Source organism: Martes martes (genome assembly GCF_963455335.1).
Source record: "Martes martes genome assembly, chromosome: 14".
NCBI classification, from domain to species: domain Eukaryota; kingdom Metazoa; phylum Chordata; class Mammalia; order Carnivora; family Mustelidae; genus Martes; species Martes martes.
The window spans coordinates 7,363,748-7,388,082 of NC_137902.1; the positions used below are offsets into that span (position 1 = coordinate 7,363,748).

At 53.1% G+C, this 24,335-nt stretch overlaps 1 protein-coding gene across 1 annotated transcript in view; it reads right to left on the reverse strand.

Moving 5' to 3' along the window:
- The window catches only part of LHPP (phospholysine phosphohistidine inorganic pyrophosphate phosphatase), a 121,166-nt gene that overhangs the window by 86,905 nt on the left and 9,926 nt on the right, over positions 1-24,335 (reverse strand). Inside the window, exons 2-5 of the mRNA XM_080823374.1 lie at positions 17,044-17,231; positions 12,837-12,990; positions 6,263-6,326; positions 5,306-5,398 (exon numbers count right to left, since the gene is read on the reverse strand). Of these exons, the coding sequence (XP_080679500.1) occupies positions 5,306-5,398; positions 6,263-6,326; positions 12,837-12,990; positions 17,044-17,231 (499 nt within the window). The remainder of the gene's footprint in view (positions 1-5,305; positions 5,399-6,262; positions 6,327-12,836; positions 12,991-17,043; positions 17,232-24,335) is intronic.

A 24,335-nucleotide genomic window follows, 5' to 3' on the forward strand; every position in this document is an offset into this window, starting at 1 on the left:
TGAGGCAAAGTCTACAAAAGAGCCAGCTAGAACTCTTCAAAAATGTCACCGTCCTTAGAGACAAAAAAGACTGAGGTTCTGGCCCAGAAGGAAGGACCCTGGGGGAAGGCAACTGCTACAAGCCGTGTGTCCCAAAGACGCTGGCGGCTGGCTGATGACATCTGATTTTATCACTGTTCTACGACTGTTGTGTAAGACGTTAGCATTTGAGGGGTGCCTGGGTGGTTCAGTGGGTTAAAGCCTCTGCCTTCGGCTCAGGTCATGATCTCACGGTCCTGGGATCGAGCCCCGCATCGGGCTCTCTGCTCAGCGGGAAGCCTGCTTCCTCCCTCTCTCTCTGCCTGCCTCTCTGCCTACTTGTGATCGCTGTCAAATAAATAAATAAATCTTTAAAAAAAAAAAAAAGACATTAGCATTTGAAGAAGCTGGCAAAGGGCAAGTGGAAAATTCTTTGTGCTAATTTTGCAACTTTTGTAAGTATGACTTTGTAATACTTTGTAAGTATTACTTCAAAATGAACAGTTAAAAATAAGTTTTTTCTAAGTGGTTGCTAGTTGACTACTAGCAAAGGTTGGTGATGGGAACCTAGGAGTTCATTATACTACTCTCTCTCCTTGCATAGGTACTACAAATGTTCCATGATAAAAAGCTAAAATGAGAAGTTTCGGAGACACAACAACCACATGCAAGGTATGGATCCTGTTTGGATTTGAGTCAAACAAATCAACATGAAAGAACATTTCTGAGACAGCCAGGGGACTTTAAATCTGATTACCGGTTAATACTAGGGAATCACTGTTGATTTCGTAGGTAGATTTTTTCCCATCGTGACAACAAAAACACAAAATTCACCAACGGCAGCATTCAAAGCGTACAAATCAGTGGCATTAAGTACATTCACCATGTTGTAGGACTGTCACCCTGTCCAGCTCCAGACACCTTTATCATCCCAAAGGGAGACTGTCCCCATCAGCAGCCAGTCCCCACTCCCCCGCCCCCAGCCCCGGCAACCACTAACGTGTTTTAGATCTCTGATTTGCCTGTTTGGGACATCTCACAGAAATGCCACGTTAACATGTAAAATGTGGCCTTTTGTGTCTGGCTTCCTTCACTTACCGTAATGTTTTCCAGGTGCCACACTGTACCACTGATCAGCATTTCGTTCTTTTTACGGCTGAACTATCCCATTGTGTGACTAGCCTGCATTTTGTTGCTCTGTGCACGTGCCCCTGAACGTTCGCATTGTTTCTGCCTTTTGGCTATCGTGAGCACGCTGCTCTGAACACTCACAGGTGAGGTTTTGTTTGAACACCTGTTTTCAATCGTTCTGGATGCGATCGTCGGAGTGGAATTGCTGGGTCATATGGTGCTTCTGTTTACCTCATCCAGAAGCGGTTCTCAACAGCGGCCGCTCCAGTTCACATCCCGGCCGGTCTCCCCACAGCAGGGTTCCAACATCTCCACATCCTCGCCAGCGCTGGCCATCTTCTATTGTTTTTATTTTTAAAATTATTATGGGGTGCCTGGATGGCTCAGTTGGTTAAGTGTCTGCCTTCAGCTCAGGTCATGATCCCAGGGTCCTGGGATCGAGTCCCGCATCGGGCTCCCTGCTCCATGGGGAGTCTGCTCCCTCTGACCTTCTCCCCTTTCATGCTCTCTCCCTGTCTCTCTCTCAAATAAATAAATAAAATCTTTAAAAAAAATTATTATGGATAGGGACGCCTGGGTGGCTCAGTCAATTAACCATCTGCCTTCAGCTCAGGTCATGATCCAGCGTCCTGGGATCGAGCCCCACATCGGGCTCCCTGCTCAAACGGGGAGTCTGCTTCCTCCTCTGCCCCTCCCCCTGCTTGTGCATTCTCTTTCTCTGTCAAATAAATAAATAAATCATCTTTTTAAAAAAATTATATGGGTGACCTTCCAGGTGGTGTGAGGTGGGCGCTCACTGTAGTTGTTTTTTTTTTTTTTTAATTTTATTTATTTATTTGACAGACAGAGATCACAAGTACGCAGAGAGGCAGGGAGGCGGGGGGGGGGGGAGCAGGCTCTCCACTAAGCAGAGAGCCCGATGCGGGGCTCGATCCCAGGACCGTGGGATCATGACCTGAGCCAGAGGCAGAGGCTTAACCCAGTTTTGATTTGCATTTATTTCCCTAATGACTGACGACACTGAGCATCTGTTTGCGTGTTTGCTGGTCATTGTTAGATGTTTCAACACATTGGAGTTATGTCAAAAACAACCATCTTTTTTGGAAAGACGTACTATAATGTGAAAGGATATAATAACAACAAACTTGGGTTCTGAAATGCAACAGCAAGGGGGGCCTGGGTGGCTCAGTTGTTAAACGTCTGCTTTTGGCTAGGTCATGATCCCGGGGTCCTGGGATTGAGGCCTGCATCAGGTTCCCTGCTAGGGAGGAAGCCTGAGTCTCTCTCTCACTCTCCCTGCTTCTGTTTCCTCTCTCACTGTGTCTTTCTCTGTCAAATAAACAAATAAAATCTTAAAAAAAAAAAAAAGAAAGAAAGAAAAAGTTTTTAAAAAAAGAAGAAAGGGAAAAGAAGAGAATGTGGCAAAATGTTTTAATTGTTTAATCTGAGCTATGGCTATATGGGGAGAATCACTCTGAAACATGCCACAATAAAAAAAGAAATTCTGCCCTAGGAAACAAAGTCTTGAAAACCCAGGGTCATTGTGCCCGTGGTCTTCATTCAAAACACAAGCCTCTTCTCTTCTACCAGACTCACAAGACATTTCCTGGGTTTTTCCTAAGAACCCCAGACACCCTGTACCCTCTGGCATTCACAGATGTCAATAAGGCTGGGGGCAGCGGTTCTAGATATCTGGGGCAGTGGGCCAGCCTTCTCCATGCATCACGAGAGACCAGTGCTCTAGACTGGAACATGTGGGAAATTCGGGTCCATCAAGAAGGGAACACCACAGTGATCCTGGGGACACTTGCCTCACCACAGGATGCTGACACTGTCCCCACGGTCATGTCCAAAACAGACATCAGGACGGCCTCGGCTGGCTGCAGACATGTGCCCATTGTCTTCTCAATGACGTTCTTAGAAAACCACCTGCTGCTGGAGACCAGCTTCACACCACCTGGGAAATGGGGGCATTGTGGACACCAAAATCGTAACTGGTTGTTTTTTTTAAGATACATGTTGGGAAGGCCATCTGTCTCAAACACAGTCATCATGTAAGGGTGGCAAAATACATATTCTTTGACTCTTGTTACATATTGTCTTTTCAATGAACTGTTTTGTTTTTCTTTTTTAAATGGAAAAGTAACCTCTTATTTTATCATTACTAACGTAAGCATTTGATGTCAAAGAGACGAAGGTAATTTTACAAACCCAGAACGTTTGCAAGGACAAAAAATTTCCATTTTATCGTGGTTTTCTACCACACTAGCTCAGATATACTTGTCCACAAGCACCCCACATAGCCCCATCGGAATTATTTCAGTCAGCCTCAACATGTGACTCTCCCCAATACTGAGTCTAGAATAAACATAGAAAATTGTAATTATTAACTTTTTACTGGATGGGGTAAGAAATAAAGTCATCAGGTGATGGGACAGTCATCAGGTAGGACTGTTAATTTCCAACGAGCAACTTGGTTGAAATGGTTCTTCTGATAACAGTAGTTAGAAAATAGAATTTTTTAAAACAAGGGCAGAACAAAAGTACAATGAAAGAAGCTTCTGCAGCTTAGACCTCCCACAGCCCTAAATCTCTGTGAGCAGCAGGCAGATCAATGTTCCTGCAAATTAAGTGGGTTTCCAGGATTTCCACGTAGTGAGGGTTTCAGAGATATACACGCAGGACATAGCATTAATCTATATACTATCTCATCTCTGGTTGTCTTTTTCTTTTTTTTTTTTTTAATTTTATTTAATTATTTGACAGGGAGAGAGAGAGAGGGAGCACAAGCAGAGGGAGCACAGGCAGAGGGAGAGGCAGACTCCCTACTGAGCAGGGAGCCCAACATGGGACTCGATCCCAGGACCCTGGGATCATGACCTAAGCCGAACGCAGACGCTTAACCGACAGAGCCTCCCAGGCGCCCCAGCAGCTCTGGTTGTCTTAATTATGCCTGCAGAGTTAGACGGCCATCCGAGTCCAAAAGTGGAGGAGGAACATACACACAGGTGTGGTCAAGGGCAGGGACAGACTGGAAAAGCCCAGGCTGACTGGGCTGGGCTGGTGCAGCCTCACGTGAGCTTTTCTTCCACGGAGGTGGAACCGAACAGTCCGGCTAAAGAGACGACGGAGTAAGTCAACGTAGGAAGAGGCAGAAACATTCTCCTTCCCCGTGTCTTACCTGCCACTCTGACTCTTTAAAAGGTAAGGGTATTAAGAAAAGTCAGTTGTAGGGGGACTGGGTGGCTCAGTCAGTTAAGCATCTGCCTTCACCTTGGGTCATGATCCCGGGGTCCTAGGATCGAGCCCTGCATCGGGCTCCCCGCTCAGCTGGGAGTCTGCTTCTCCGTCTCCCTCTGCCCTTCCCCCCTGCTCAAGCTGCACACTATCACACTGTCTCCCTCTCTCAAATAAATAAGATCCTTAAAAAAAAAAACCTCAGTTGTGGGTGTTGTCGTCTTCCATTTCTTCTTGCTTCTGATGTCACCGTGTCATCCTAGCCGCCCGTGGTACCATATGAGGAATCCTGTCATAGGCTCTTCCGGAATCCTCATTCATCAGTTCACTGGTCCGTGCTTCACGTCGGAGCGGCTTCTCGGAGGGCAGGCACAGCTGGACTCGAGCGGCGACCGGTGGACGCGGGGCAGGTCCCCTGAACTCTTGCTCTTGTCGGCTGACCACTGTCCCCCGGATGCGGGCAGGCACCCCGGGGCCTGCACGTACCCAGCGTGTACCCCGCGGCACTGAGGCGAGCACGGTCTGGCAGCCCATGCGACCCTCGGCCAGGCCCCCACGCCTTCCACCGATCCCCCCGCTGGCCGCCCCTCACCTCTCCTGGGAACTACTTTGACCACACCAGTAGGGCACGTCCATGCTTATCCTTCCAGAGAAGCAGCGGAAGTCACTTAGAAACGGCCACAGGCCTTTGTTTCTGACTCTCAACGCTGAAGCGAATTTCAGCACCTGAAAGCATTCAGTGGGCCTCCTCTGCCGGCTTTACTCCCCCTTCCCAGTAAAACCAGCTCTCGCGGGCGGCCGGGTCCACGCCTGGCTGCCCAGCCCGCCTCCCCAGGCGCCTAAGCCCCCCGGCCCGCGATCCGGGCCGGCCCCGACCGAGCGGCTTCCGCACGCGGGCTCCCGCGGGAGCCCTCCCTACCTCGTGGGCCTCCACCCCCAGCTCCTTCAGGGCCGACTGGAAATACTCAGGAGAAGGTTTCCCCACCACTTCGGCCTCGATTCCACAGGCGTACTGGGAAAAGAGAAAAGGACACAGCACGGGTTGAGGACAAAGCCACAGGGGAGCCCTGCTCCGAAGGCCTCCCTCTGGGGAATCGAGGAAAGAGCGCCCCGCAGGTGCACCCGCGGGCCAGGGGCCTCCGAGACGCAGGACGCTTGGGCTGAGAGACACATGCCCCCCCCCCCGGCCCCCTGCCATCTGCTCAAAACCCTGAGCACAGCAGGAGGTGGGCCACCCTCCCTCACCCCGGCTGGTGCTCTCATTTGCATACTTGCTTCTCCCCTGTCCCCCAACTCGGTCACAGGCCCCCCACGGGAATAGGTCCAGCGCTCTACCAGCCAGTCTGCCCAACGCTCGCACCCGAGGGCAGGGTGCCAAGAGCCAGCGTAGCAGCAGGTGGCAGGTGAGCTGACCTGGGGTGGCTGAGCAGGCACGGGGGGGGGTGTCACTGGGGGGCCCCACCTGAACCCGGCCCTGAAAAGGAGGAGGGAGTCGGGAGGGAGTCCCATTAGGACATGTCATGCTCAAGGTGTTGCAGATGACCAGTGTCAGGAAGGAGGCAGGTGGCCGGCACGGAGACCGAAGCCGAGGGTCTGAGAGGACAGCGGCAGCGAGCAGGCCGGCGGTCGGCCTGGTGCGGGGCTTGGGGAGTGGGGAGGAGCAGGAGGGACAGGACAGCAGGGTGACGACCCCGGCGGCTGAGGGGTCACACTCTGGAGCGGAGCGGGCGCTCCGCCTGAAGCCCCGAACAGGAGGGCGCCTGCTCTGGCCACAGAAGAGGCGATTCAGCACGGAGTTCACCCCTCTCTCCGGAAAGACCAGAAGCGTCCCAGACAGCCCCGAGATCTGAAAGCGGCTCAAACTCAGGCCAGGTACCTCGAGCGCCTTCATGTAGGCACCGACGTCCAGCATCAGGCCCGAGGTCTCCTTGTAGTAGCGTCTACAAAAGAGGAGGAGGGGACACGGTGAGCGGAGCCCGGGAGCTGTGCCAGGAGAAACCGCCCCGGCCCGGTTCTGCCGGCTCGGGAGAGCAGAACCATGGGTGAGGGTCAGTCCGGGCGCCACGCTGGGAACGAACGACGGAGGTCGGCACGACAGAGCCCAGCAGCGGGTCACCATGCCCCGGCGGGAGGGACAGTGGGCCAGCAGCTCTCACTCCCAGTGGCCCCCTGCTGCCAGCCTTCGGGGGACCCCGGGGGCAGATGGTTCCAGTCACTAACAGAGAAAGACAAGTGGCCTGCGATGCGTTCTGGGGAAGGGCAGAAGGTCCACAGAGCACATGGCAGACTCCTAACTGCTAATGATTAACCCCTAATTGCTGCCTGAAGAAGAAAACCCCATTAGTTCCCTGGCGCCCGCAGCATCTCCTATTCAGCGGAGGTCCAGGTGCCAAATGCTTTCAGGAAAAGACAACAATCTCTTCCTGTCTCACCGGAGACCGACACGGCATGGCTCACGGGAGCCTGCCTTTCCGAGGACAGCTTCGTGACTCCTGTGAGCGCTGTGCTGGCCCTGGCCTCGACCGTCTGGCCCTCCCAGGGCCACACCCAGACCCCTCGGGACATGGAGGATGGATCCCAGTTCCGGAGCAAAGCCATTCGACTAGAAAGAGGTCAAAGGGAGTATAACCTACACCACTCAAAAGACAGGGTTAACAGGAGCCCGGGACTGTGAAACTGTTTTGAGACCCGTCACAGCAGGTGCCTCTCTTTCCCGCACTCCACGGACTGGAGAGACGTCGAACAACACGTACACAGAGACCCGAAGAGAGGAAGACTGAGGCACACTGACTCCAGGGCTTCAGTTCAAGCTCTACGTCCTTTTAACTGTGAGACTTTGGGTGGCTGAAGCCCTCTGGGCTCAGTTTCCTAATCTGTAAAATGAGGGGCAGGGACCCTAGTGCTCACCTCATGGATTACTGTGAAGCTCAAACAAAACAAAGTGGGCAAAGTTCTTGACGCGCCGTCTCGCGTGCAAGCACCGCTCAAAAAATATTCGAGAAAATGATTATTTTGGTTACCTGGACTGGGCTACAGGCAGGGAGCTATGAGCGGGGCCAGAAAGGATGAACACACGTCTTTCCCCTCTGCGGGGGTTGCCACCTCTTCTGCGCCTACTGCAATGTTAGAACTGGGCTTCCCAGGAGCGGCCGCGGGGCTGGCTCCTTCCCTCCAGCTCTGTGCCCCCGGGCGTCCTGCCCGTTCCTCTGGGCCCCACCTGAGGCCCTGAAGGCTGTGGGAGCCTAACTGCCCACCACACGCTCCCCCAGCACTCGGCGTTCTCGGGCTCCACGCAGGCCGGCCTGTAAGGCTTTAGCCAAACCCTTGGCTTTGGGAGGGGCTGGCGCCCAGCCAGTCACTCCTGCCAGGTACACCGGGAGCCTGGAGCTCATGAGATGAAGCTGGGGATGGGGACGGGGGTGGTTCCTGGTACGGCAGGACCAGTCGGTCTCCAAGTGAACCCCAGGTTTCTTGGTCAGGGGCCGCCCCACAAGGGCGAGGCGGGACACTGCACCCCTTCCGCAAGATGCCTGGTAGCCAAGGGGAACAGCTTCTGCTTACAGCACTGGGGCCTAAAAATGCTACCCCATTTAAAGGGTGACCCCAAAACACAGGGTTAGAGGTCCTTAACTGCCTTTGTCTTAAATCGAGAATCCAGACATGTATTCTGCCTGACAGAGCCTCACTGAAGTGTTTCCTTCTACTTCCCCATTCCTACAATACACCACTTTCCCTAGCTAGGTCCCAAGTTTTAAAGGAACGGCGAAGTCAAGTCAGGTTTGGCCTACAGGAAGAGGGAGACACTGGGTGCTGGGCCCTGCACTCGGTGACCCCAGAGTTGGGGTCCGTAATTCAGTCCCGCAGACCCACGGCCCTCTGTGGGACTCGGAGACCAGCCCAGACCCAGGCTGTCCCCCAGGGACTCCCAGTCTGGTGGGGAAGCAGCCCGGTCCACAGACAAATATAAAGGGGCGGGGCACGGGCAATGACCAGGGGAAGCCCGGACTCTGCGTGCTCTGCTTGAGGAGGGCTGAACACGCTGGGCACAGGGAGACAGCATCCCAGGGACACATCAGAGCTGGGAGCAGAAGCTAAAGCGAAGGGAACAGAGTCGTCCAGCCACAGGGACCATCTCTGAATCAAGCAGCAGCACTCTGCTGGGGACCCCGTGGGCCGGACGATCCTCCAGGCCCGGTTTCGGCTTTGTCCCCTCATCCTCTGTATGAGGACTGCTGTGGGAAGGGAAGAGAGGGGCAGTGGGAGCCCAGAAGGCGCAGGAGGCGGACCGGGGAGGGCCTCCCTGAGGAAGGGACACGGCAAGGTGAGCCAGGGACAAAGGACAGAGGTGAGGAGAGAATTGCGGCCGGCACCAGAGAGACCCTGAAGCCAAAGGACAAATTAAAAACGACACCACCTTGTTGCAACAGGCACAGGTCTGTTTGGAGCTGAGGATTCTCCGGGCCTTCGGCCAGGGCCCTGGGCTAGCAGGAGGAGGCAGGAGCTGGGTGTACCTCCCTTTGGAAAAACCTCCCGAGGACATGTTCACAGCACAACTTCTGCCCAGCCACACTCCCCAGAGTCCTTCTTCCCAAGTGACAGGAACCTGCACTTTCTGAAGTTTTAAATTTAGTCCCGACAGAAGGAAAAACCTGAGATTATAGCTTAAAATACACAATCAGAACCTAGCCTTTGTTACCCTCCTGTTTAGAGCCTAAAGAAAAAACTGACTTCCGTAAATCAAAATTAGAAACCTTACAGTTTCTTTTTTAACTGAATCTGGGTTTTGTTTTCCCAGTGTCCAGAATTTTTCTTTCTTCCTTACTCATTCAGGAAAACCAAAAGTTACCTCGAAGGCCATCCGTTAGCTGAAAACATTTTTAGAGACACAGGAAATACAAGTATCTACGTTAATTTTTTCTAAATATAAAGGCCCAGGTTATTCCTGAAACCGAAGAGATCTGAGACACCATCTTTTGTTATTGGCATCAAGAAAGCAGCCGCAGAACCTGAGTGCTCCGGCCACAAAGAAGAAAGCGGGGACGCTGGAGAGACAGGAAAGAGCTGGCCAGAAGCAGTCAGATAGATTTTATGCTTTACTCTTCTGCCTTTCCGATTTTTCAGCACGGCCTCCCTTCAAAATGACCACTTGACCTTTCCCACAAGAGCCATTAACCTTCCATACTCTGTCGCGTAAACAGCTTAATTTTCTGACGGCAGCATGACAGAAGAAATTACAAAGGCAATTCCCACTCCCGGTCCAAACAGATGCCAAATGTAAATCACTCCATTTCCAGGAGGAGGACATTCTGCCCCAGTGCCCCCGCCATCCTGCCTCCTCGGGGGGCCCCGCGTGGCCCCGTGCCGGTGGAGGACAGCCCCTCGCCGTCCACGACCCCCACTTGGACAGGACAGCAGCTCGTCATAGGTCCTTGGGCTGTCCTGAGAGGCTGCTGACCTGGGCCCCAAAGCTCTCAGTTCCTGTCCCTTGCTTCTGAGCGCCCAACCCCTGGTCCGAGTCAGGAGCCCCATAAGTCAGAGGCACCGCCGATGGCTTCTTTGTAAAACCAACCCTTGCCTACTCTTGAATTTACTACAAAATGATGAAGCTAAAAAGCCAATGATTCCATTTCTTTTTCTTTTTCAACAACATATCTACTTTGACTACTCCCCACAATCTGGAATAATAACATTTAACAATTAGGGACAATTTTAAAGAAAAAGTTTTAACATAAATGAATCATGACAGAGCTTCATTATGCTGTTCTCTACTGAGGGGCTGGTAATCTCAGGGATGTCTGAAGGATCAAGCCAGGCGCGAGAGGGAGTCGAGCAGGCCAAGTTCCATGGCTTGCAGCGCTCTAATCTGCAGATGCTTGTGAGGTCGGAAAGGGACTAGAATGGTGAACTTATGTGTCAGCCTGACTGGGCCAAGGGGCCAGATATTTGCTCAAACATTATTCTGGATGTTTCTGTGAAGGTCTTCCTTGGGTGAGATTAACATTGAAATCAGTGGTCTCTGAGTAAATAGACTGCCCTCCATTCTGTGGTGGGCCTCATCCAATCAGGGGAAGGCGGGAACAGAACAGTATGCCCTCCCTGAGCAAGAAGGAATCTGCCGGCAGTGAGCCTTTGGACCCGGACACAGCCCTTCATTGGGCACCTGGCCCCTCTTGGTTCTGCTTCTGTGATAAATCCTGACTACTACAGGACATATTTTATTTGCATGATAAACACACTAGAATATTTTTAGTTCCTAAAACAAATATATCCTCTCTTTCCTGAAATCTCTTTTGTTTGCCTATTTTGACAGAGACAAAGCCATTAAGAAATACCATGAGAAAAACAACCAAAATAGTGCACTTAAGTGACAGCGGACTCTGAGCTTGGTGAAGGGGACGGCGGAAGTGGCGGGGCCTACGGTCAGCTGGAATCAAGGGAGGCGGTGGCCTCAGCTAAGCTTCTGTGTGTGGTGGAATGTGGGGCCCTGAATTATCAGATCTTCTGATTTTTTAAGTATCTAGAAATCTAGGTATTTTATATAAAATCTCCCAATTCTTTTTTTAAAGATTTTATTTATTTATTTGACAGAGAGAGATTACAAGTAGGCAGAGAGGCAGGCAGAGAGGGAGGGGGAAGCAGGCTCCCTGCTGAGCAGAGAGCCTGACGCGAGGCTCGATCCCAGGACCCTGAGACCCTGACCTGAGCCAAAGGGGCAGGCTTAATCCACTGAACCACCCAGGCGCCCAAAAATCTCCCAATTTTTAAACACGCTGCCCCCAAATTTAAGGTCTTGTGAGGACCAAACATCTGCTCTTGAATGTAGCCCCGAGGGGACAGAATTTATGGGCCGGGACCCCGGCTTACTTCACCTCCTTAGGCCTCGATAAGCCCACTTCCCAAATGGCGCTGCTGCTGCCTACAGCTCACAGGTTGTGGTGGGAATGAAACAAAATGGAATACGTAATGGTGCGTGGCCAAACCAAAGGTCCCTCCCTTGACTCCTCCAATAGCCGGCCCCATCTGGTGGGCGCAGGGCAGGAGTTCCCGACCAGCAGAAGCACCCAAACTGGAAAAGCCTTCCCCAGGGACAGCCCCCAAATCCCCGCCAGGCATGAAAACCTGGGGCAGGGTTCCAGAGGGTCCCTGCAAATGTAAGAGCCCATGACTTGAAAGCCTAGTACTGCCTCCTGCTGACAGAGTAAGTCTGCGCAGCCTTCCGGAAAGTAGCCCGGGAACGTGCACGGAGAGCCTCGGATCCACCAATCACGGCTTTAACTTCGTAGAAAATCAGAAACAACCTAACATCCATCAGCGGGCATCGGTTTAAGAAAACTACAGGATAGGGGATATCTGGGGGACTCAGTCGGTGAAGCATGTGCCTTTGGCTTGGGTCATGATCCCAGGGTCCTGGGATCGAGCCCCACATCAGGCTCCCTGCTCAGCTGGGAGCCTGCTTCTCCCTCTGCCTGCAGCTCCCCCTGCTTACGCTCTCTGTCAAGTAAATAAATAAAATCTTTTTAAAAAATTAAAAAATAAAAAATAAATTTAAATAAACTACAGGATATCCTGTAAAAAAGATTACAGGAAAACTGTGCCACACAGACATTCCTTTATCGAGTGGATAGTTGTTCACAAAGTATTGTCTGGTGAACAACAAAAACCTGGGTGACAAAACTAGGTCAGGTTTGATACTGATGCTCCGAGTACATCCCTTTGTAATGATTTCTTTGCTCCAGGAACCACGTGGAAGGAAACACACCGACGTGCTGACAGCTGTTTTCTTGTGCAGTGGAATGGAAATCTCTGTTTTCTTCTTTTTGCTCCTCTGTACTCTCTAATTTTCCTCCCATGACCATGCACTGTCTTGGTGTAAAAGATGTTGAGAAAAGTAACCAGCAAGGTTGGTTTGGGTTTTTTTAAAGGAAGAAACAATGAGGACTGTGCTAAAGGCGCAGACAAAAATGCCAGTGACAAAATCAGGACTTTACAGAGACTGCTCTGTGGCCAGAGATGTGGAGCCCGGCCCAGAGCATTCCTCTAGGCCCCCGAGTCTTCCCTTTACTACTCAGGTGCCCCCTAGAGACAATCCTTCAGTGCCTGGTGCTGTATCCTGTGCAAACACCCCTAACCTTCGGACAGTGAGCACCTGTGCTCTGAGGCCTCAACGGGGCCTCCATCCACAGCAACCATCCCCGGCCCCAGCCTCTTCTAGCCCAGGGCCCACTCGGAAGCCTGACCAGCCAGCTCCCGCCAAGCCAGAGAATTCTCATTTCCTCACAAATTATTAAAAGAAAGGAAGCATGAAGGGAAAAAAGCAGGGAGGGAGAAGGAAGGCAGCCTATGCCCGCCCCACACGCACTTTTCTGCACTGCATACTGATTCTGCAAGCCCAGAGACCCAGAGAGTGTCGTCCAAAGCAGCCGGAAACCCTCTTCCTGAAGCTGACTTACCCTTTTCCCAGAGAGATGAGCACGGGACTTTCCAGGTCCATGAGCACCCGGAAAGCCTCATTCATGTTTTGGTAAGAAAAGCTTTCTCCAGCATCTGCAATGACCACGCAGTTGGGGTTGGAGGTGTCAATCTGATCAAATTCTGAGCGGACTCCTGGAAAGAGAAAGAGGGATAAAGCCCTGGGGAGACATGGCTCACGTCTTATCTCCTACCAGGGACACCTTCAGTCTGCCACGTGGGTCCGGCCCCTTTCTCAGACGCGCTTCCTGATCCTCCCAGCTGTACGGGAGGTGGGCCTGGAAGGGGTCTTACTCCCACTTTACGGATGAAGGAATTCCACTCCCCACAGTTAGGGTTTGTCAGGAGAAAGATGGACCCACCCCGGGGGCCCCCAGCCCAACACCAGCATTACCCCAGGGGCTCCTGTCCAATCCCACAGGCAGGGAACCCATAGTTCTGCAAGTGAGAAGAGACACTTGCCAGGAAGACACAGATTCCTGAATGTAGGGTGAAATGAGGCTGCTGGAAACCTTTGTAGGGTCTGTACTGCTGGACCCACACTGTAAAGACCATCAAACATTCCAGCCCAACCCCACGGAAGACAGGAGAGCCGCAAATTACACACGTGCTGAAAGGAGTAGCCGCTGATGCCCCACCGCCCCTCCGCTCACCAATCCCCTTAGCAAAGCCTCTTCCTCCTTTCCTTCTCTGCCCTCCCCCTATTTTATCTTATTTTATTATTTTTTAAGATTTTATTTATTTATTTGTCAGAGAGAGAGAACAAGCAGGGGGAGTGGCAGAGAGAGAGGGACAAGCAGACTCCCTACTGAACAAGGAGCCTGATGCGGGACTCGATCCCAAGACCCTGGGATCATGACCTGAACCAGAGGAAGACTTTTTTTTTTTTTTTTAAGATTTTATTTATTTATTTGACAGAGAGATAGACAGCACAGGCAGGCAGAGGGAGAGGGAGAAGTAGGCTCCCCGCTGAGCAGGGAGCCTGAGGCAGGGCTCAATCCCAGGACCCCAGGATCATAACCTGAGCCAGGGGCAGACGCTTAACCAATTGAGCCACCCAGGCATCCCCCGAAGGCAGACATTTAACTGACTGAGCCACCCAAGAACCCCTGTCCTCCCCAATTTTAAATTAAAATCTGAGAACATTGCAAGGATAAACTAAGTTGTCAGGCTTATGCCCTCCATTGCTTAGGACGAAGCGTACTCTCACCTATCTTGGTCTTAGATGTTGACCTTGCTGAATTAAAAAATGGAAGTAACTGCATGATACCACTTCCTACTTGGCAGAATGGCCAGAATTAAAAAGACAGGCACCGCCAAGTGCTGGTGGGGAAGCAGAGTGGCTGTAAGAGCCGGCTGGCCACAATGTGAAATGATACTACACTCTGGGGAGAGGCTAGCAGTTTCTGATAAAACTCAACAGCCGCCTACCCCCTGACCCAGCAATTCAGTCCTAGGTATTTATCCAAAAGAACTCCATAGAAACATTCATAGCAGATCACCTCCCTAATGGCCTAAAGTCGGAAACAGCCAGGTGTCCGTCAACAGGGGACTGGACAAAGCCTGGTATGTTCACTTAATGGAACAGGACTCCGCAACAAAGAAGAAAAAACCTACTGATAACCCGCAACCATACAGATACGTCCCAAAAACAGTATGCTGGGGCTGCTCGGACCCAGCAGATTCCAAAGAAAGGCGGTCCTCGGGGCACCTGGGTGGCCCAGGCGGCTAAGCATCTGCATTTGGCTCAGATCATGATCTCAGAGTCCTGGGATCGAGCCCCAGGCTGGGCTCTGCACTCAGTGGGGAGTCTGATTCTCCCTCTCCCTCTGCCCCTCCTCATGCACCCTCTCTCTCTCTCAAATAAATACAATCTTAAAAAAGAGAGAGAGAGAGAGAGTTTTTGTATGCCTGAGGCCCTGGGAGTCCAGAGACTGAGTAGCCAAGGTCAGTCCACAGGCGCTGCGTGCCTGTCCGACCAACCCCTACTCAAAACCCTAGACACCAGGCTCCAGTGGGCTTCCCTGGGTGATGACACATTGCACGTAAAGTCACACATCTCGGCTGGGAGAATTACGTCATCTCAGGGAGACTTCCCAGGTGAGGACCACTGAAAGGTCATGCCCCATTCTCCTGGAGTTCACCCCCGCCTCTCCTCCCTTTGCTGAGTTCAATCTGTGTTCCTTCACTGCAGTAAACCCTAACTGAGTCGGGCAGCTCTTCTGGGCCCTGCAGATCCTTCCAGCAAATCGTCAAGCCTGAGTGTGGTCCGCAGGGCCCCGGCACAACTAGAAGCTGCATGATTCTATTTATACAAAAATCTAAACAAGGCAAACTTCTCAGGATGAAACAAATGAAAATGCCTCCGAGGGGGTTGGGGAATGGGGACTGACGGGGGCAGCGCGTGCCAATAAAGCTCTGTATTGGGATCATGACAGGGCTTCGGGACACACAGATGGATGCATCGGACAGAACTCAGCAAAAGTACACTTGAGATTCTTGCATTTGGTTGTACATAAAGTTTGTATCAAAAGAAAAAATTATAAACAGACATTGAACTCCAGTTAAGTGCTGAAGCGTTTTGGGGACACGTACCAGCGTCTACTATTTACCTTGAAATGCATCAAAAAGATAAGAAAAGCGGGAGCCTGGGTGGCGTAGTGGGTTAAGTATCCAACTCTTGGTCTCAGGGTCCTGGGATCGAGCCCCGCATCAGGCTCCACGCTCAGTGCAGAGTCTGCTTAGGGTCCCTCTCCCTCTCCCCGCGCCTCCCCCCACCAGCACACAAGCACTCTCTCTCTCTCTCTCTCTCTCTCATAAATAAATCTTAAGAAGAAAAAAAGATAAGATGAAAAGACGGGCAGAGGGAAAGGTAGACGTAATAAGGAAGGAAACAGAAACAGAGTGAAACGTCTCTAGTAAAGCCGAGGTGACCACATACAAATTATTCTGAGCAGAATTCCTTTAGCTTGGCTGTTTGTTTGAAAATGTCATAATAAAATGTTGGGGGTGGAATTCATCAACAGTAAAACTTGGAAAAAGATTTCAAGTCTGGAGACAGGCATATTCGTGGAAAAGAGAGGCAGGGGTGCGGCTGAGGGCACCCGGCTTCCCCTCCGGCCTGCACAAGCTCCCGTAGCGATCAATGCCCCCTCCGGGCAAACACTGAATCTCCTTCCCCTTCCCAGCACATTTCGCCCCCATTCCTCCCTCTGCCCCGGGGGTGGCGATGTTCTTTCCTATGTTCTTCTCTTTCTTTGAGGACCTGTTCTGAAGACACTGGCAGAGATCCCAGATCACAGAGGAAGGATTTTGAGAAAGAGGCTTTCTAAAGGCTGGGCGTATTGCCCTCAACTGGCACCAGAGCTCTGGATTGGACACTCGGGCCCTTCAGGGAGCACCCTCGACTCGGGGGGCCTCTCCTGCCGGGAGGCAGAAGAGTATGCTTGCTTCTGCCGTAGTTTGTAAATAAAAATACCCAGTGCCGGGGAAGGAGGAGGGCTCAGTGCAACGAGAGGGAAGCGCCCTGAATCCCGAAGTGCTGCTTCTGTGTCTTCTTTTTAAATATTCAGAAGGCACCCAATAACACCGCTCCTTCCACTTCGCAGAAAAACTCCCCAAGGAGGGTCAAAATGTCTCTTTCATTGCATTCAGACGAAGATCAGGATATAAACCTTGTGCCATTTGCCAGAAAGTAGGGCTGGTTTTCACAAATAGAGTTCAAGTTCAGGGTTGGGGAGGGTGGCGGGGGAGGTAGGGGGATTGGGGGATGGGGTGTGGCCGATAGAAACCTACAGACTTCAGTCTAGCCCCTCAGCCTCCTTCCCTGCCCATCTCCTGCCCCACAAGCCCTAGAAGCTAGGATTTTGCCACTGTGGCGCGTCCCTGCCCCTCTGGTCCATTCTAGATCAAAGAAATCAGGCTCAGAGGTTTCCTCCTTGGAAACTGTTCCATCTGGAACCTGCCTCTAAAGATCCTCCGGTACTCAGCCAGGGGTGGGAGGGGACTGGTCCCTATCAGGGAGCCCACGAGGTTTCCACCCCACAGGGCCATGAGCACCAGCGGCAGGAGCCAAGCGTTCGTGTCCTCCTCAGTGGTCTGGCCCAGGTGAGAAGGACGCCCTCCCTCGGCCCCCACCTGGAAAGGAGGCACCGCACCCCCACCAAGCCCAGGGCCCAGAAGGCCTACCATCCTGGATAAGCAGGTGTGGCCGCAGGCCTCGCTCCTTCAGGATCAGAGAGGCGGCTGGGGCGGGGGCAGTCACCTCGCCCTCGGAGATGTCGAAGCCGTGGCGCCGAAGCAGCCCCACCAGGTCTCCCCGGGAGTTCTGCGAGTCGTTGGTGCAGAACCTCACCTTCAGCTGTGACCGCTTCAGTCTGGAAGTGGGGACAGGACAGGCAGAGGGTGCCATCAGCACTCGGAGCACTGTGCCTCCGGGGAGGAAGCTGGAAAGTCACTTCCCAAGGGCAATCAGGACCGCCAGCGTGGGCCAGACCACTGTGGCTCCCTGAGGCCAGCTTCGGCTGACCCCGGGGTCTGGATGGGAGCTGCTGAGCTGCAGCTGACCCTCTCCAGGGAACCCCGACCCTGCCCACAACCCTCCTTTCCATCCGCACTGAGCCTGTTGCTCGGAACATGTCCCCACTCCCTCCGCTTGGGACACCCCCACCTGGGACATATCTCTGTCCCCACTCTCTCTGCCTGAGACACCCCCCCCACCTCTTCATCTGACACACAACTCCAGCCTTCACCTGGGACACATTTCCTTCACTCCTTCTACCTGTAACACACACCCACGCTCTGCCTGGGACACATCTCTGTTCCTTCTCCTGGGACACATCTCCACTCCTGCCTGGGACATGGCGCCTCTCTACATGTGCCAATTCTCCCACCTCCCAAGACGCACCGGACATCTCCCCTCCATGACTCCACCCCACTCGGCCTGGTTAGAGATCTCCTGTGAACGTCCGCGGCAGTTTCTCTGGACCGTTCCACCGTGATCAGCACTCCTACTGCGTACATGGGCTGTGTGTGCCTAATTACCTCCGCATCCATATTTCCCCTAAAGAACAAAGGCTGAGACACCAAGTTCGCGTGTGTCTTCTCATTGCTGTCGCCGAAGAAAAGTTTGCCAGACGGTCATCAGGTCTATGAATGATCCCGGGATGGACGGGTAGGACCCAGGGAGCCCCTGCAAGCCCAAGGTTAACCTAACAAGACCCTGAGATGCTGTGGCAGGCCAGCCGTGCCCACATTTCTTCTCTCCTGAGCTCCCAGGACCCCGGCTGCAGCCTGGCTGCACTTGGCCAGGTTCTCGGAATGCAAAGCCACAAGCAGATGCCGAAAGAGGTCCCAAATGCAATAATATCCAACCCTCCCGCAACATTTACCGAGCAGCTACTAAGTGCCCGGCTGGGGGCCGGCGCACAGAACTGTAATCTTGACCACAGGCAAGCTCCGGCTGAGCCACAGGGAGGTGCTTTGAAGGACTGGAACAGGATGAAGAGGCAGATGGGGGCCAGGAGGCAAAGAAACAGCCTCCAACAGAGGAAAGAGTGGACTCAGGCTGTGCAGGAAAAGGGGCTGGCACAGCTGAGCCCACGAGCCAGGGATCCATTCTGATGGCAGATGTCCCCATGGGCCCGGAACACACAGCCTTCCCTAGACAAGCCAGGGCAAGACGGCAGTCCTACTCAGCATCTGCACAGAGCCGCAGCGTGGCGTCACGGAACAGACACCAGGCTACAAGTCAGGAGGTCTGGGAAACCCTAGGAAACTAACCGAGGGCACTAACCGTCACCTCGCACTGTTTGTAAACAGGTCTCTGACACAGCCATGCCAGCGGTCTCCAAACGTGCAGAAGACATCTTTACTTTTCAGCCATCCTTTCAACTTTTACATTTTTATAATATAAATAATATATCTGATCCGGTGTTAAGTGCATAATTTATCATTTAGTATTTATCAATAAATACCCTGTATGAGAGATACGTGTTCCAATTTTGTGCTCACGTGCAGAGGCAACACACAGAGTAGACCCAGTTACTCAGAACTATGGACTTGAAATCAACCTCTGTTTGGCCAAATAAGGGAGACCCCCGGTAAAAATGCAACTCTGTCTGGTGACATGCTTTCTATCCTGCTTTATGAGTGAGGACACTGAGTCTCAGAAGGTCAGGAACTTTCTACTCCTCTTCCTGGATCTGAGACACTAGGGACATGGGCTAAGTTCTACTTGACCCCAACACGGATCCTGGAACCAATATGGAGTCAGAAACAGGAACCACACACCGTAGCCACCCTACAAAGCCAAAGGTGGGAAAGGTCTCCTCCCAGGATGGGGTCTCAGAAAAGGCTTCTCAGAAGAGCCAGGTACAACTCGAATCTTGCAGAACTGGTAAGGCGGCCAGGATAGGGTGGGCAGAGCAGAGGGAGAAACAGGTGCAGTGCAGGCCCTGGTCGGGTTCAGAATCTTCGAGCAGCCTTGGGTACATGGATGCTGGGCCAGAAAATGAGGCTGAAGAGGAGGGTCGCTGAGCGGGGAGGGGTGCCTCAGGCAATCTGTTCCATCCTGGGGGGGGGGGGGCGGGGAGCTCCAAATTCAATGCTCCTTCGTGATAACAGAACTGGGAAAAGGTGGCAGGTCTGTCCAATGTCCCCCTCTCCGCCCTGTGTCACACTGTCCTTATCCTAGCTCTGGCTGTATTTTTCTTTCTTTGTAACGTCAACCAATATCTCCAAGTGCCTGACTTACATCTTTGTTCATTGTTTCTCTCCCTATATGCTCCATGAGGTCAGCAGTGACATCTGGCCCATTCTCCTCGGCATCCCTGCTTCACACCGGGCTGGTACACGGCAGGCTCCCATTTGCTGAATGACCGAGTGATGGAAAATCCAAATGACAGCCGGTGAAAGGGACCATTCCTTAGAACCACACTGACCACACCTACTGCCGCCCCCAAGGGTGTCCCTGTAGCCCCCTTCCAAGCCCCGTTGGACACAGGCAGGTGCTCCTTCATTGTGACGACCCTCCAAGCCCTGGAGCTGACAAGTGCCACCTGAAAAGAAATCTGTAGACTGACCAACAACAGAGTGAACACACACCTCGAGGCTAACCATGTCTTAATCAACAGCCCAGGTGGTTCAGTCCTTTCTTAATATTTGTCTTTCCTAATCAGAGAGTTATGAATGATCAATTACGCTTAGTGGTTAATTGCCCTTCATAAAGACAGCTTTTGTATTTTTAAATTAGGCAGTTAATATATTGTAACTAATAGCATCACCTTGTGCATCACAGACAGATCTTCATTGATTGGCACTGGGAATGTGTGATTCGCACCCAAATTAATGGAGCAGTTGAGCGAAGAAGTGCAGGGGTGTCGGGGGACTAATTATTGCTAATGAATTATGATGTGACCTTCTCAGAACAGTGAACAATCGGTGTGACAGTGAGATGACAGTGCCTCACATCTGCTATTCAGAACGCGACTTCAGATGCCGATGACAAATGTGTAAATAACACAACTCACTTCGGGACACTTCAGCCACGGGTCTCCTTTGAACTAACCACCGAAGTTCATAAGACATGTGCTTTAAAATCAAAGTACTCGTTTTAGGACCAAATCAGTCCTTGAAAAGCATCTAGTGCAAAACGTGTGGGGAGTCCCCTCCCCGTGGGTCTGTTCATCCACGCCCCCCCCCACCGACGGCACCCCCTTTCTGACCATTTGGGACAAGTCCCAGGTCCCTCTGTTTCTCATAGTCACTGAAAATAATAAACGCATGGTTTATTAGTGGAGTAAAGCGTGACCACAACATTACATTAAGTCCTGCCTCAGGACTCGGTGTCTGTGACCTGATTTGGTCCAGAACCACATGCTTTCTTCCCTACACGCATCCCCGGGCCAGTGCCCGGCGCACAGTCAGCACCGAGTACGAGCTGTCTGAGCAATGAGCCCAGAGACCAGCACCACTGTCCCCATTCTAGAGATGCCAAAACGGAGGCTGTGAGGGGCAGAGACCGATAAAGTCTCGCAGCTGGTAAGCCGCAGAGCCCGCAGGCTGTGAACCGGCCCCATGGGGGCAGCTACGTGCTGGCGTGTGCAGACCTGCGTGTTTCCAGTAAGGGGAGTACTGCGCCCCCGGCAAGACCCCGGTCCAGGTGTGTGCGGGCACACGTGACTGTGTATGGGGGAGAGAGAGTGCGAGGTGAGGGGTCAGCACTGAAGGGAAGGCCCTAAACGGCCACTGCTGGACCAAGCTGCATTACACACACACACACACACACACCACACACACACACACCTCCCCCAGCCTGGCAAATCCCTGTGTTAAAGCCCTGAGGAGGCAAGGAGGGCTAAGTGAGGTCGTCAGGGTGGGGCCGTGAGAGGACAGGATCACTGTCCTTAGAAGACCACCAGCAGGAGTGCCCGGGTGGTTCAGTCAATTAAGCATCTGCCTTTGGCTCAGGTCACCATCTCAGGGTCCTAGGATCAAGCCCATCCGGCTCCCTGCTCAGCGGGAAGTCTGCTTCTCTCCTCTTCTCCCAAGAATGCCTGGAACACGTGTCCTCCCACAGGGCCCTGGCATCCCAGGGTGGGGTGCAGACCAGATCGCCCCTCTGAGACCCTGGCCACCACTTCAGCCTGCTGCCCCCTCCCCAGAAGTCCCACGAGAGTGGGATTTGCCCCCACGTCCTGCGGCCACGCCGGATCTTTGAACTGACCTTTACCTCTTCCCGGCAGGACAGGACAAACCCGCCTGGTGCAATTACTGTGCGTCACACGAACTGGTCCCCTGCAAATCACCTCGGACCTCACACAGCTGCTGGCTGTCGGCATCTGCCAGGGGCGCTCACCCGAAAATAATGGAAACCCTCTCATTATGGCTCTGTAGCAGGTAGAGCGCTAGGGCGATTACTGGACATCCTGACCGACCTTGGCACAGCTCCACAGCCTGCTGCCCTCTCCGGCTCGCCAGAGGGGCTGGGAGGGGAGGCCACCAGGAGGCAAGAAGGCTGCCCCAGACAAGACCCTCCCAACTGGGCCCAACCTCCCTCCTCACTCTATTCCCCACCCCACCCTACTCCCCCACCAGCTCTTGGGACGCCGTCACCTTCGTATGTCCTACGGAGGGCTCAAGTCACCCAGAGTCTGCTGTACCCTCCTCTACGGCCCAATCTTTGTCATCCTTCAAGGACTGGTTCGTGTTTCCCCTCCTCCAGGAAGCCCCCCAGGGCCCCCATCCCCGGTCTGCCCAGGCAGAACCCACCTTCAGCTCCGCTTTGGAGCGTGGCAGTGCCTTTCTGTGGGAATTCTCTAACTAATCTGAATTCCAGATCGGACGGGCCCACACATCATAAAGGAACAACATCGCCCTTGCACCCAGAGAACCTCAGAGAATCTTGCAACCAGAAGAAACCCCATGCTCAAAGCTAATCCTGCCCGTGGGCAATATTGCCTCCCTACTGCGTCTAATTCTTCAAGTGCAAGGTTTCTAGAGGATTCCAGAGGAGAAAAGGTAAGGGAGCCGGATGCGTCCAGACAGGTGAATGAGAGGCTGAGCCTATGCACGAGGTGCTGGAGGGAGTCACTCCTTTACGCAGGCCATGGACCAGATGGAACAGCCATGCCTGAAGACGCTCTACCGCCAGGCAGCAGGCCAGGGGGCCCAGTGGGGACAAGGAGGCACTTCGAAGTCTGATGACTGTGGACAGGGGACCAGCTCGGCCACCTAACAGCTGTGGGACCTTCAGCGAGCTCTCCCTTCTCTCTGTGCCTCAGTCTCCTCATCTGTAAAATGGGGATGATCACAGCACCTGTCCTCATACTGTGAGGCTTCAGCAAGACCCGCAATGTGCCCGCATGGGCCTGGCACACCGGGAGGGCTCACTCCATGCCAGCCGAGAACATCCACCAGGACACAGGAGAAACACAGCAGGAGGAGAGGGGAAGTAAGGGGCGAGGAGAGGGAGTCCCCCCATTCCTGTCTCAGCCTGCTCTGCCCCTGGTGCCACAACTCAAGGTGTTCCCTGGCGGAGCAGGGGTCCCTATGACTACTATAAGGGGAAAAGCAGCAGATAAATGAAAGGACATTCATGACACCTCAGGGGGCTGTCGTGAACCGGAACGCGGGTGGCAGTGCCTGGCCAAGGCCCTCGGCGAGCATCAGTCTCAGCCGCCCTAACGGCACCCAGACGCAACCCCGGACGTGACCCTCAGCCGGACTGTGTGGCTATGCCAGCCGCCGTCTCTCCCGGAAAGCCACGGAGCTTGAAAACAACTCTGATAGAGGATGTAGCAGATATTAAATTGATAAGAACAGATAATACACTTGATCTTAGCCAAAAGGCTGAGAAGTAATTAAGAAGTGAATCCTGCAAAGTACTTATTTGCTCTAAGAACCCCATTTTTTAAAAAACAGAGGGTCAAACAGGAGTCCGTGAGTGCGGCAGGAACAGTTCTGCAGTGATTCCCACATTTCCTGCACCGGCACTCGCGCACACCAACAGGCGCCCTGTTGACACAGGGAGGGACCCAGCCCAGGTCCCCGCAGCCCGGTGGCAGGCATCAGCTGGGGTCAGGGAGCCGCCCTGCGGCTGGAGCAGCAGCAGAAGGGATTCTGCCCCCGTGAGAACAGGGTCCGGCTCCCCAGCTGGGGTCCTGCACTTGCAACTGCGAATGCCAAGCATCTAAAGGTCAGACTCCTGGGGTCCTGGAGTCCTGGCCATGATATGGGGTCCAATGTATGGACAGAAAGAAGAGAAGGAACAAGGGACAAGGTGACGCACATGGACGGGCCCTGGCTGGGCCTCTCAGTCAGGCCAGCTGGCCAGTGACCTCAGGGAATAGGGACGAGGGCAGACAGACATTGGGCAGCCTCCAAAGCCAGGGCCCTTAAGAAACACGAGGTACCTCCTCCCGGTGCCTGTGACTGCCTCACTATCCAACATGTTCTCTCTCACCTGCCTGAGTCTCAGAGCTCAGAGCAAAGGGGAAGGCTGAGTCCACAGACATCAGTGTGCTATTTATTAATAAACACAACTTAAAATCAAGTGCAGGGAATCTAGAAACCAGAGGAGAGGTTCAACAGGATTCTACCAACGGTTCACTTCACAGCGGGAGACTGGGGTGCAGAGGGAAGCAAGGTGCCCGAGGGCATGTGTTGAGGCGCTGTGGGTTCTTCGGACCACTCTCCAACCCTGAAGAGACCAGCCATCACAGGCTGGTCTGGGCCAGGAGCAGCAGGGGACAGAGGCCAGGCACACCCAGGGCGAGATGACAGGAGGGGGCAGCCTGACTCAGAAAGCGACACGCCTACTGCACCTCCACCACCTCTGACTGTGTGGCTGAGGCTTCTGACCTGACTCTCCGATCTCAGTTTGCAAATCTGTAAAACGGGACACTAGCAGCAGGACGGGGCTGTTGCAAAGGTGATACTTACAAACCATATCAGAAGCACCTAGCATGCTGCAAAGACTC